General features: G+C 41.1%; 1 protein-coding gene across 2 annotated transcripts in view; it reads left to right on the plus strand.

The window, feature by feature from the left end:
- The first annotated feature begins 986 nt into the window (after positions 1-986).
- Positions 987-15,208, plus strand: part of LOC118363440 (vascular endothelial growth factor receptor kdr-like) — an 83,958-nt gene continuing 69,736 nt past the window's right edge. The window contains exon 1 of one of the 2 annotated variants that reach the window (XR_008087572.1): positions 987-1,574. Coding sequence is in view for 1 of the 2 variants with exons in the window: in XM_052488338.1 (XP_052344298.1) it covers positions 1,514-1,574 (61 nt within the window). In the remaining variant the exon portion in view is untranslated. The remainder of the gene's footprint in view (positions 1,575-15,208) is intronic. The other variant, XM_052488338.1, reaches the window with a different exon arrangement.

Here is a 15,208-nt window from a genome sequence, read left to right on the forward strand (position 1 = left end):
ATATCACCATTTTTTCCCACTGCAGGGGAAGGAAGAATGTTGTTCTTCACTGATCATGGCGTAAGTAGTGGGTCTCACCTATCAGTTGCCCAGGGGCCATGAGAGAACACAGCCCAGATTGGCTCTGCGGTACTGCACTGCTGCTCAACTCCTCAGAATGGTAGGTCATGCAGGTCTTGAGTTGTGATGGGCGGAAAGGTGAGGCAGGATGTTCTTATTTACAGTTCCTGCCACAGAGAGCTGCCAGAGCCATTTGTTGTAGTGATTGAGGAAAACAGTCTGCTGCACATCCACACACCATGGGGTGCTGCTTGGGAACAGAGGTCTCCTGCCACGTACAGTGTTACCGGTATTTACGTTTGATATAAAAAGCTGCATATCCTGTTTCCAAAGTTAAAAATAAATCCAGCAAATATTTATTGTAAACATTCTATCAGATATGACAATGGTTGTTTACTTTTTGAAAGAAAAAAACATCTCTGACATGCTGATGGGTACCCCAGACAAGATCATCTCTACTTTTAAATACTAGGATTACTATTTTCAATTGATCAAGGTCAAGGGCAGGCACACAACCAAAGTAGCCGGTTTTACATTCACTTGTGACTTGTTTTGGGCAATAAAGGGCTGTGTAAATTGGTGAATTGGGAAACAGTAAATTCAAGAATTGAAATTCACTGTAATGTTGATGTTGCATTAAATGCATCTGTTTTTGGTGTCTGACTGGTTCATTCAAATTCTTTCTCTTCCTGTCAGTGAATTCTTTCAAAGGTTCTTCACGTCATTCAAAACCAATAAAACAATACAAATGTTTGATGTAGAATAGGTGAGGCCAACACGTCATCAATAAATAGAAATATGATGTAGGCTGTTCACATGTCATATACAGTGAAATAATGTAGAAAGTGATTCTAGAACGTCACACTGTCACTGCAGTTTGTCTTTGACGTTGCGTCCTTCCTCTGTTCTTCACTATAAAGACTCAGCGCGTGGACTGCAAGCGGTGCTGAGTACAGGGGCGGGATAAGAACTTCTCAGACAGTTGCACATGAATTAATCTACACTACCGTTGTTCAGAGGATGAATGGCTGATTTTGCTCTGTTTTGTTTAAAATCTGAGGCGTTTGTTTTATTCTACAAAATATTTGAAGAATCACCCACTTGGTGGCAATGCTTGTTTAAATTCCTTTCACTCAGTTCCAAAGAGTAGAGGGAAAACGTCGCACAGGTCGCACCTGCACTCATCTGTCTCTTCAGTTGCAAGTACTAGTCGGAGTGGAACCAAAACTGCACAGGGGAGCTGTCCTTCAAAACAAGCTATGGGATACGTGGACAACTGCTGAGTTTCTTACATTTTGATCTAAGGATTTTTTGGATTAAAAACTAAAAGGACACATTTTCATTTATATCACTTTTGGACTGTTACCTGAGAGACTATATCGAGTTTTATTCTCAGCCAACACTTTTGTCTCTTTCTTGGGATTTTCTGGGGGTATCACCGGTGGTGGACAGAATGGCCCCGCTCAACTGTGCCAAACTCTCAGTCGTCTTTCATTTAATCACGACTATAAGCGGTAAGAATTATTCCATACGTATCCAGAGAAGGTTTCTCCTTTTATAATTATGTTCCTTGAAGTCACTTAAAGTTAATGTATCTACATTTGGTGATTTTTTCCCCCTGTATGAATAAATTAAGATTGATATTCACATTTGCTCTGTTATTATGCTGGAATGCAGAGTATTAATGAGCAGAGGGCGTTTTTCTATTCAATTTGTTTCGAATGGTTTGAAGAGATGAACTAAGTTTGTTTTGGACTTGTATCCATTTACGAAATATGAAGTTGATGTGGCAAGGATACTATTGTTTAAAGCGTGACCATATCACACAATCCAACTGAGTTAAAATGTCACCTGTTGCTGAAGTTGAATGCACATGTTGTTTCTTGGGATTGAAATTCCATGTCGTTGAAATTGAGTCATGATAATTCAAGTTCATTGAAACATCCAACAATCCAAGGTTGAGGTTCGGCGGTTAGGAATCCATACACGTATGGACATTGCAGTACAACTTGTCACCAGTAGAGGTAGTCACTTTCCATTGAAGAGAGGATGTAATTGAGTAAACGCTGCTGTGGTGTGTTACCTTGGGAACTTATTACCTATACCTATGAGTTTATTATGTATATCTATAAGTTTATAACCTATACATTTGAGTTTATTATGTATATCTATGTGTTTATTACCTATACCTATGAATATATTACCTAACGAGTTTATTAATTATACCTACACGTTTATTACCTATACCTATGAGTTTATTAGCTATACCTATGAGTTTTTTACCTTTACCGATGAGTTTATTGCCTATACCTATTTACGAGTTTATTAGCTATACCTACCCATAAGTTTATTACCTAAACCTATGAGTTTATTAGCTATACCTACCCATAAGTTTATTACCTAAACCTATCTTTAAGTTTATTGCCTATACCTATGAGTTTATTACGATACCTACCTATGAGTTTATTACATATACCTATGAGTTTATTAGCTATACCTATGAGTTTATTACATATACCTATGAGTTTATTAGCTATACCTATGAGTTTATTACATATACCTATGAGTTTATTAGCTATACCTATGAGTTTTTTACCTATACCGATGAGTTTATTGCCTATACCTATTTACGAGTTTATTAGCTATACCTATCTTTAAGTTTATTGCCTATACCTATGAGTTTATTACGATACCTACCTATGAGTTTATTACATATACCTATGAGTTTATTAGCTATACCTATGAGTTTATTACATATACCTATGAGTTTATTAGCTATACCTATGAGTTTATTACCTATACCTATGAGTTTATTAGCTATACCTATGAGTTTATTACATATACCTATGAGTTTATTAGCTATACCTATGAGTTTATTACCTATACCTATGAGTTTATTAGCTATACCTATGAGTTTATTACATATACCTATGAGTTTATTAGCTATACCTATGAGTTTATTACATATACCTATGAGTTTATTAGCTATACCTATGAGTTTTTTACCTATACCGATGAGTTTATTGCCTATACCTATTTACGAGTTTATTACCTAAACCTATCTTTAAGTTTATTGCCTATACCTATTTACGAGTTTATTACCTAAACCTATCTTTAAGTTTATTGCCTATACCTATGAGTTTATTACGATACCTACCTATGAGTTTATTACATATACCTATGAGTTTATTAGCTATACCTATGAGTTTATTACATATACCTATGAGTTTATTAGCTATACCTATGAGTTTTTTACCTATACCTATGAGTTTATTGCCTATACCTATTTACGAGTTTATTAGCTATACCTACCCATACGTTTATTACCTAAACCTATCTTTAAGTTTATTGCCTATACCTATGAGTTTATTAGCTATACCTACCCATACGTTTATTACCTAAACCTATCTTTAAGTTTATTGCCTATACCTATGAGTTTATTACGATACCTACCTATGAGTTTATTACATATACCTATGAGTTTATTAACTATACCTATGAGTTTATTACCTATGACTACCTATGAGTTTATTAACTATAACTACCTATGAGTTTATTACTTATACCTACCTATGAGTTTTTTGCCTATACCTATGATTTTATTTTCTACAGTACTGGTCAAAAGTTTGGACACCTACTCATTCCAGGGTTTTTCTTTATTTTTAATATTTTCTACATTGTCGAATAATAGTGAAGACATCAAAACTATGAAATAACACACATGGAATCATGTAGTAACCAAAAAAGTGTTCAACAAATCAAAATAGATTTTATATTTGAGTTTCTTCAAAGTAGCCACCCTTTGCCTTGAGGACAGCTTTGCACATTCTTGGTATTCTCTCAACCAGATTCATGAGGAATGCTTTTCCAACAGTCTTGAAGGAGTTCCCCCATATGCTGAGCACTTGTTGGCTGCTTTTTCTTCACTCTGTGGTCCAACTCATCCCAAACCATCTCAATATGGTTGAGGTCGAGTGATTTTGGAGGCCAGGTCATCTGATATGTTATGAGTCATTGTTCCTGTTGAAAAACAAACAATAGTCCTATTAAGCTTAAACCAGATGGAATGGCGTATCGCTGCAGAATGCTGTGGTAGCCATGCTGGTTAAGTGTGCCCTGAATTCTAAATAAATCACTGACTGTGTCATCAGCAAAGCACCCCCACAACATCACACCTCCTCCTCCATGCTTCATGGTGGGAACCACACATGAGGAGATCATCCGTTCATCTACTCTGAATCTCACAAAGACACGGTGGTTGGAACCACATTTTTTAATTTGGACACATCAGACCAAAGGACAGATTTCCACCTTTCTAATGGCCATTGCTCATGTTTCTTGGCCCAAGCAAGTACCTTCTTCTTATTGGTGTCCTTTAGTAGTGGTTTCTTTGCAGCAATTCGACCAGGAAGGCCTGATTCACACAGTCTCCTCTGAACAGTTGATGTTGAGATGTGTCTCTTACTTGAACTCTGTGAAGCATTTATTTGGGCTGCAATCTGAGGGGCAGTGAACTCTAATGAAGTTATCCTCTGAGGCAGAGGTGAATCTTGGTCTTCCTTTCCTGTGGCGGTCCTCGTGAGAGCCTGTTTCATCACAGCACTTGATGGTTTTTGCAACTGCATTTGAAGAAACTTTCAAAGTTCTCGAAATATTCCACATTGACTGACCTTCATGTCTTAAAGTACCGATGGACTGTCATTTCTCTTTGCTTATTTGAGCTGTTAATGCCATAATATGGACTTGGTATTTTACCAAATAGGGCTATCTTCTGTATACCACCCCTATCTTGTCTCAACACAACTGATTGGCTTAAATGCATTAAGAAGGAAAGAAATTCCACAAATTAACTTTTAACAAGGCACACCTGTTAATTGAACTGCATTCCAGGTGACTACCTCATGAAGCTGGTTGAGAGAATGTCAAGAGTGCAAAGCTGTCATCAAGGCAAAGGGTGGCTACTTTGAAGAATCTCAAATATAAAACACTTTGTTTGGTTACTACATGATTCTATATGTGTTATTTCATAGTTCTAATGTCTTCACTATTCTACAATGTAGAAAATAGCACAAATAAAGAAAAACCCTGGAATGAGTAGTGTGTCCAAACTTTTGACTTGTACACTATACCTACCTATGACTTTATACCTATGAGTTTATTAATTATACCTATGAGTTTATTACCTATACCTTTGTGTTTAATGCCTATACCAATGAGTTTATTACCTATACCTACCTAATGAGTTTATTAATTATACCTACAAGTTTATTACCTATACCTTTGCGTTTAATGCCTATACCTATGAGTTTATTACCTATACCTACCTATGAGTTTATTACGATACCTACCTATGAGTTTATTACAATACCTACCTATGAGTTTATTGCCTATATGTATGAGTTTAGGGCAGGGTAGCCTAGTGGTTAGAGCGTTGGACTAGTAACTGGAAGGTTGCAAGTTCAAACCCCCGAGCTGACAAGGTACAAATCTGTCGTTCTGCCCCTGAACAGGCAGTTAACCCACTGTTCCTAGACCGTCATTGTAAATAAGAATTTGTTCTTAACTGACTTGCCTAGTAAAATAAAGGTTAAAAAAATATGTAAAAAATACTGATGAGTTTATTACCTATACCTTTTAGTTCATTACTTATACTTACCTATGAGTTTATTACCTATACCTATGAGTTTATTACCTATACCTACCTATGAGTTTATTACGTATAATTATGAGTTTATTATCTATACCTTATGAAGTTAACTGTTCCCACTTAATCTCAAATTTGTTCATTCTTGTTGGTAGTCTTTTTGTGTATCAAGAATCTGTATTGGACATTGGTGGAGATATTTCGCAGATGTGTTACAGTTAACTAGGCCCCTGTAGGAGGTGAAATATATTTGAAAACAGAACCAGTGTTTTCAGTTATGGTGAATATATGTATTTCAGCATTGTTATCATGTGGATCCAGAGTGAAAGGTTGTTCAACATCTTGAGAATAGAATGTGTTTCACAAAGTAAGCCACATTGTTATCACTTGCCAGTTCCAGGATCATGATGCCTCTCCACATAAGGGAGTGAACATTATTTATAATAAGGCTTACATGGAGAAAATTGGACCTCTGAAATGGATATTATAGCCCTCCCTTTAGCAAAATATATTTTACGCAAACAAAAAAACAAGTGACCCTCCCCTATACCAAAATAATAATGAACACATAAATGGGATAGCAAAGAACATGCCTACTGTTTACCCTCACTTCTTGGACAGACCAGAGCCTTCGATATGCAGTTTTAGGAACTGTTTTTTGTCCTGTAAGCATTACATGGCATTGCAGGAATTTTGATTGTGCACAGGGCTTCAGGCCAGATGGTTGTGGGTTCACAGACCACCGTTGACAAGAGAAGGATTGGAAAGATCTGTAAAAGCATTGAATTAATCTGTCCTTGTATTTGCAGGTCTGAGAACGCATGACCATTAATAAACATTTCATGCAATTCAACATTATTTTACATATTAGCAGTGTCTTTTTAATGTAACAAAAATTACCGACATTACAGGCTAAGAATGGACATAGAGCTAGGCCTATGTGTTCATCTCATCATATTTCTCTAATGCCAAATCAGTGTCTTGTTTGCAACAAAAATAATTAAATCTGAGATGTCATTAGGTATCTGAGCATGGTACTTTCAAAAGTTAGGCCTACCTTTCCACCCCAGACAGAGTAGGCCTACCTTTCCACCCCAGACAGAATAGGCCTACCTTTCCACCCCAGACAGAGTAGGCCTACCTTTCCACCCCAGACAGAGTAGGCCTACCTTTCCACCCCAGACAGAGTAGGCCTACCTTTCCACCCCAGACAGAATAGGCCTACCTTTCCACCCCAGACAGAGTAGGCCTACCTTTCCACCCCAGACAGAGTAGGCCTACCTTTCCACCCCAGACAGAGTAGGCCTACCTTTCCACCCCAGACAGAGTAGGCCTACCTTTCCACCCCAGACAGAGTAGGCCTACCTTTCCACCCCAGACAGAATAGGCCTACCTTTCCACCCCAGACAGAGTAGGCCTACCTTTCCACCCCAGACAGAGTAGGCCTACTTTTCCACCCCAGACAGAGTAGGCCTACCTTTCCACCCCAGACAGAGTAGGCTTACCTGCTACAGAGAAAAGCTTTAACTGCTGGCTACTCTTCTTCCATTGCTTAACCCAATGAGAGAAGTGTTTCCCCAAAATCTGTCTGGGTTTAAACTACGGATGCACGATATATCGGTGAACATATTGGAATCGGACGATATTAGCTAAAAATGACAGCATCAGTATCGACCCGATGTCTCGTTTAACGCTGATGTTAAAAACCGATGTCAAAGCTGCCGTACATGCCTATATAATGTAGGTACATGACGTAATAACGGCACATCAAATTTTGCTCTACACATGCAACACAGCGTCCCTAACCTAGCCCACATTGTCTGCTGTGTGGCTCGAGCAATCAACAAGTCGAGCAGTCATTTGAAAGAGTAAGAACATTTCAGCGAGCCAACTCAAAGGTGAAAACCATTAAAGCCAAGATAATAGAATTCATTGCCCTTGACAATCAACCGTTCTCTGTCGTGGGTGATGTTGGCCTTCGTCGACTGGTCAAGCACTGGTACACAATACCAAGAACGGTTAAGACACTAACAGCTTACGGTAGGCAATTATGGTCACAGTTATGAAAACTTAGGACACTAAGTGGGGCGGCAGGGTAGCCTAGTGGTTAGAGCGTTGGACTAGTAACCGGTTGCAAGTTCGAATCCCCGAGCTGACAAGGTACACATCTGTCGTTCTGCCCCTGAACAGGCAGTTAACCCACTGTTCCTAGGCCGTCATTGAAAATAAGAATTTGTTCTTAACTGACTTGCCTAGTAAAATAAAGGTTAAATAAAAAAAGAGGCCTTTCTACTGACTCTGATAAACATCAAAGAAAGATGCCCAGTGTCCCCGCTCATCTGTGTGAACGTGCCTTAGGCATGCTGCAAGGAGGCATGAGGACTGCAGATGTGGCCAGGGAAATACATTGCAATGTCCGTACTGTGAGACGCCTAAGACAGCGCTACAGGGTCGACAGGACAGACAGCTGATCGTCCTCGCAGTGGCAGACCACGTGTAACAACACCTGCACAGGATCAGTACATCCGAACATCACACCTGCGGGACAGGTACAGGATGGCAACAACAACTGCCCGAGTTACACCAGGAACGCACAATCCCTCCATCAGTGCTCAGACTGTCTGCAATAGGCTGAGAGAGGCTGGACTGAGGGCTTGTAGGCCTGTTGTAAGGCAACAACGTTGCCTATAGGCACAAACCCACTGTCGCTGGACCAGACAGGACTGACAAAAGGTAAAGGCTGTTCACTGACGAGTCGCGGTTTTGTCTCACCAGGGGCGATGGTCGGATTCGCGTTTATCGTCGAAGGAATGAGCGTTACACCGAGGAGCGGGATCGATTTGGAGGTCCGTCATGGTCTGAGATTGCAGGCAATCTCAACGCTGTGCATTACAGGGAAGACATCCTCCTCCCTCATGCACTGCAGTACTTAATGCAACTGGTTGCCACACCAGATACTGACTGTTACTTTTGATTTTGACCCCCCTTTGTTCAGGGACACATTATTCCATTTCTGTTCATCAAGATCTTGTTCAGTTTATGTCTCAGTTGTTGAATCTTATGTTATATACACATGTTAAGTTTGCTGAAAATAAACGCAGTTGATAGTGAGAGGACGTTTATTTTTTTGCTGAGTTTAGTTAGCTAGCTAACTGTAGCTACTGAAACAGATTATGTCGTTTTGCTATGTTTTTGGGGAAGAACATTGTTTGCATCCATGAGCTAGCTAGTTTTTTTTTTGAGGACCAGCACTGTAGATGCTCGAAGCAACTTTACCAGCATCATAGCATACGTATCTATGAATCGTTGTGAAATATGAAATATGAGTGATAGTGTAATCAATGTGCAATAACAAAAATTAATGAACTCGTTTAATTATTATGTGACGTGCAGTCATAGTCAGATCCTGATTGGTCAACAAGCTTATTTGACACTTCAAATAGTGTTATTATTTGATGTGTATCTTTTTTGACATTAAAAGACCCCAAAGGCATTCCATAGAAATTCTGGTTGAGAATGAAATGACTGAACAAATGAACAACGAAACAGCAAAGCAAGTAAGTGAAAGAAATAGGTTTTGATGATGTTTTACTGGAAATGGGGAAATACGTAAATGCCATCAAAATAATTTTGGGGTCAGTGTGGTGTGTGTGTAACCTTTGTTTAACTAGGCAAGTCAGTTAAAAACAAATTCTTATTTACAATGACGGCCTACACCGGCCAAACACGTACGACGCTGGGACAATTGTGCGCCACCCTATGGGACACCCAATCACGGCCGGATGTGATAGAGCCTGGATTCGAACCAGGGATTGTAGTGATGTCTCTTCCACTGAGATGCAGTGGCTTAGACTGCTGCGTCCATGTGTAATGTGTTAACTGTTTAACTGTAGTAGAATGCTTGACAGGCCGCAAAAAAATGTAATATCGGTTATCTGTATTGTTTTTTTGGGGGGCAAAGAATATATCGGATATTGGTATCGGCCTTTTTCAAGAATATTGTATTTCGGACCATAGCTTATAGGCTATGGATCGTTTGATTGAGACCACACTAAATATCCTATTTGCGGAAAATCAGAGATCAGGGGCAGCATTGGCACACATCAATATATAGCCTAATAAGCAACTATTTTTTTAAACACTGAGAAATATAGACATTTCATCAATTAGAAAATGGCATGACTCTCCCCATGACTAGATTTTAAAAATACTAAACCCTCCCCTTGACTGAAATTGAATAGCATGACCCTCCCCCATTTTCCTCCAGGTAACCATTCTGTACATTACGATCCGTCCCTAAACAAGATCGAGCAGTACTTTCTCTACATTCTGTCTTGCCCGGTGTGCAACACAGATATGTCTTCCTCCCAATGTCCAAATTAACATCACATCCAAACAGAGGAAATACTGGCCCCTCCCTCCCCTGCTACTTTTTCAGTCTCTCTAGTTTATCTACACTGTTTCCAAGTAGATTTCCTTCACTGTCCACACGCAGAGCATGGGAAAAACACAAGGAAGAAACAGACAAGGGGTGGGGGAGGGCAGGAGGCACCCTGGAATTGTTCTGGCCCATAGAGGTCACGGAAACGTGACACGCTACATTCTCATTGAAGCACCAATGTATGTCAAGCCCCAATCTCAAGACAATGAGGCTGAGCAAAGGTGGACCATTGTTTCTGCATGGCGGTTGGCTATATGGTAGAGCCGTTAGTAGTAAACTCATCTCAAGACTGAGGCAGGTTCCTCAGATGTCTTACCTCTCCTGTGCATGATGGATTCTTGTATTGGGAGATTTCTAACAGCACAGCAGAAGCACTTCAGTTGAATCTGGATGTTCAGTTGCTATTGCTGTTGTTAACAGGGATGATAGCAGCATCCCCCTCTATAAGACATGTACATCTCTCTTGCTGAGCCAGCTGTATATTTAGTTTTAACCCCTGCATGGGATTTCAATTTCAAGAATCCTCCTGGCTTACACAGTGGAAGAGCTCGTAGGAATCTCAATATACAGGATCTTCCTATAGTTAACCACGTTTAATTCTATGTAACCAGGAAAAGCTGACTGGCCACCCATCTTGGCCAGATGTTCCTTTATTCTGTTTTTTTAAAGGGGAGGCTTGTGCATTCTGTCTCCAAACTCCCAAAGCTAATCTACGGACTAATAAAAAAGTCTCTCTTACTGTTGTCTTAACCATATTGTTGGCAGAGTGCAGTGCTTTCTGAAGGACCCGGTGTGAGAGTGCAGTCACAACCGTTAGAAACTCTAACTGCACAGTAAATAGTAGTAGCAACTTCTTATTTTGGCAGTACTCTTGTCATGGTTTTCAGGTCTCCGTTGTACATCTGCCAGCAGAGCATAAAACATCTTGTGAGTTTGTCTTTATGTTTTTCTGTTCTGAAAGACTCCAACTAGAGACAACTCACCGTGAAATACCACTGTCTCAGAATGAGATCGCAGCGGGATGGCTGCATCGTCACACTATGAGGCAATGAACTTGAGGGATGTAACAGTACAGGACAGGTTAACCCCAATGTAACCTTACAAAACCAGTATAGCCGACCAACTGTGAGCCAGTAAAGCCTGGAAATGAAGAATGGAACATTTTAAGTTCCTTTTCTGGGAAATTCACAGCAGCATTAAAGCCAGTTGCTTAACCAAAATATATTGTGATAAATGTGTGGAAATATTGTAATGTTCCATTGAGGTAAAAATGGTAGCCCTGAGCACCACAGTGCCATACAGGAAGCCAGTGATCATGTCAGTGGCCACTGACTGACTACCGCTGACTACTGTTGTGCTTCTCTGCTATATCCATGGACACACTGCAGCGAAGATGACTCACAAGCCTCTGACCTTTCTCTTTCATAAAGGAGTGCGCCCCCCACCCCCCACCATCCTCTCTCTCCCTTTGTTCTCCATGTTGGACATACAAAGAGATGGAGTGGCAAGGTTAAACGAGGGAGTCATTATTCCACATTGTTGTTTTTGCCTTGAAGACCCCAAAAAAGATCCTCACTCCAGAGATGGCATTGCTGGTACATGGTAGGACGGGAAGCACAGGGAGACGTGTACCAGCCACAGATGAGGGAATTCCGTACATTATACCCTGCACTTTAAGGTGTGACTGGGGATTTCCTCACAAACACAGTGACAGTACAGTCATCTCATACCGTAATAAAGAATAGGGTTTTATTCCATAGTATCAGATATGAGCTGTTGGCCGCTAGCCCGGACTGCCTGGCACAGCCACATTCAGACTCCCACTCTTGTTCTCTCACTCGCTCTTGCTTTTGTTCTCTCTCTCTGTCGCTCTCTCTTCCTCTTTAAGCAGATTCACATTGGGTTCAGCAGTTTCTTACCCAATGGATTCAACATCATGAGATAGTTGTTGTATTACACAAGTGTTTGGCAGTACAGCTGAAACTATTTTGGGGTTTTTCAAGAGCACACTGATTTCCATGGGGCCTAGACACAAAGATAGGGTTTGGATTAGTTTAAAAACAGTCAAATGTTGGAATTGGTCATTGTTTGTTCTCTGTTTTCGGTTTGGCTTGACCACAAACACTTCAGAATAGAACTTGGAATCCCATCATATGGGAGCAAAAGTCCTTCCTGGAAATGTAGCGACTGCAATGTCCTGTGCTGTTTTCCCAGCTTTAACCTGTAATGTGTACGCTAAGAATACAGAGACCACATTTAATAAATAACGGCACATGAAACACGAGTAGCATACAGCCTTGAAACACAGGAACAGAATCAATAACGCCTGGGGAAAGAACCAAAGGGAGTGACAGATATAGGGGAGGTAATCAGGAAGGTGATGGAGTCCAGGTGATTCTCATGAGGTGCAGGTGCGTGTAATAATGAGTAAACTGGCTACATCGAGCGCTGGAGAGCGGGAGCTGGGGTAGACGTGACATAACCTACAGGTGTAGGATCTTAATTTGAGCCAGTTTTCTTCAGCAGGAAAATAATCCTACAGCAACAGGAAATGTGAATTATTATGTTAATTATAGTTCATGGACTTTTTTGTAGGGGTTGATAAGGGCAAATCAAGTCTGACATTTTAAAGTGGGAATTGCAAACTTTAGAAGCCTTTTTAAACCTATAGTACAAGTTAGCATCATTGCAGGAAAATTCTAAGCAACAAAAGAGTAATCTAGTTCAAATCCTACATCTGTAATGTTGCAGGCGTAAAATAAACACCTGAGCGGGGTCAAATGAAACCGGAGGCATCTTCTTTGCTTTTCCTCTGAAAATCTGATGCTTCCAGTTTGTACCGACCCTGCTGAGGGTGCCTCTGCTCTGCACAGAGGGAGGCTTGGGACTTATGAATGGAGGGTCCCAGACTAACACTTACAATGTCAACTGCTGTTTGATAACACGCACAAGAGCCCAACACCAGCCAGCAGAGTGAGCTGAATATGGCAACCGAGAGACATCAGATAGTGGTTCCATGTCCATAAAATCCAATGCATTTATGTAGGATTCATAGAGAGGAACTGACTGTAAATGGAGGCATGGTCTGGTTCCACGTCTGTCCTCTTCTTTAATGTCTCATAATGAGAACCAGGCCCTCTGAACTGAACCAGCACAACAAGCACAATTTCTAGCATTTCCAGGCGTTCCACTGGAGGAATGCAGCACACAGCTGTTCGCGGGGGGTTGTGGTGGGGGGCCTGCTGAGGTCAGCGCTGGGCAGGCAGGTGGGGGGGTAGGATGGGATGGGAGGCTGTGGGTGGAGAGCGACAGGGACAGGGCAGGGAGTGGAGGGCTTGATGAAGGGGGTAAGCCGGGGGGGCTTTTTAGGTGGGCTGCCGGGGGCCCCTGCTGAACCATCCATCTGTAGTTTGTTATAGTGCAGAGTGGGGAAACTGTTCTTGGTTCCAAAGTTGCTACATTCATTTTTGGACTTCATTTTTGAACTTATAAATGCAGGATATATACGCACTGATTCTTGAAGAATATAACTTATAAATAAATGCCTCATGAGCTTAGTTCAACTGTTGTACCTGATCAAAACCTCAAATATAAGCTTGTTTTACTCCAGTGTTTGAAAACAATGTAAATGTAAACAAACACTGTATAACCTCAAAACATGGTTAAAACTCTCATTTTGATATCATGGATGTTCAGTCCATGACCATCCACGAGAGTGGTTGCATTTCTCTAGGTCCATCCCTTAGCTTGGTAACGTAATATCAACAGTAGTGTCCCAGACACCAATATATATATATATATATATATATATATATATATATATATATATATATATTACAGTGCCTTGCGAAAGTATTCGGCCCCGTTGAACTTTGCGACCTTTTGCCACATTTCAGGCTTCAAACATAAAGATATAAAACTGTATTTTTTTGTGAAGAATCAACAACAAGTGGGACACAATCATGAAGTGGAACGACATTTATTGCATATTTCAAACTTTTTTAACAAATCAAAAACTGAAAAATTGGTCGTGCAAAATTATTCAGCCCCTTTATTTTCAGTGCAGCAAACTCTCTCCATGTAACGGTTTTCATATGGTGAAGGAGAGTCGGACCAAAATGCAGCGTGTAGATTGCGATCCATGTTTATTGAAACAAACGTAACACGAATCTAAATACGAACACTACAAAACAATAAACGTAATGAAAACCGAAACAGCCTATACTAGTGTGAACTAACACAGAATAAAGACATCAAGACACTAAGGACAATCACCCACAACACAACCAAAGAATATGGCTGCCTAAATATGATTCCCAATCAGAGACAATCAGACAGCCATAGACTTACCGAGAACACCCCACTAAGCTACAATCCCACTACATACACACCACATACAAAAACCCATGTCACACCCTGGCCTGACCAAATAAATGAAGATAAACACAAAATACTTCGACCAGGGCATGACAGAACCCCCCCCTAAGGTGCGGACTCCCGAACGCACCTCAAAACAATAGGGAGGGTCCGGGTCGGCGTCTGTCCAATGTGGCGGCTCCGGCGCGGGACGTGGACTCCACTCAAACACTGTCTTAGTCCCTCCTCCTCGCGTCCTTGGATAGTCCACCCTCGCCGCCGACCATGGCCTAGTAGTCCTCACCCAGAACCCCACTGGACTGAGGAGCAGATTGGGACTGAGGGGCAGCTCGGGACTGAGGCAGCTCGGGACTGAGGGGAAGCTCAGGAGTGAAAGGAAGCTCAGGAGTGAAAGGAAGCTCAGGAGTGAAAGGAATGTCAGGAGTGAAAGGAAGCTCAGGAGTGAGAGTAAGCTCAGGAATGAGAGGAAGCTCAGGAGTGAGAGGAAGCTCAGGCAGGTAGATAGATCTACCAGATCCTGGCTGGCTGGTGGCCTCAGCAGATCCTGGCTGACTGGCAGATCCTGGCTGACTGGCGGATCCTGGCAGATCCTGGCTGACTGGCAGTTCTGGCAGATCTGGAAGAGTCTGGTTGACTAGCAGATCTGGAAGATTCTGGTTGACTGGCAGATCTGGAAGAGTCTGGTT

This window comes from Oncorhynchus keta, chromosome 30, assembly GCF_023373465.1.
Source record: "Oncorhynchus keta strain PuntledgeMale-10-30-2019 chromosome 30, Oket_V2, whole genome shotgun sequence".
Classification (NCBI taxonomy): domain Eukaryota; kingdom Metazoa; phylum Chordata; class Actinopteri; order Salmoniformes; family Salmonidae; genus Oncorhynchus; species Oncorhynchus keta.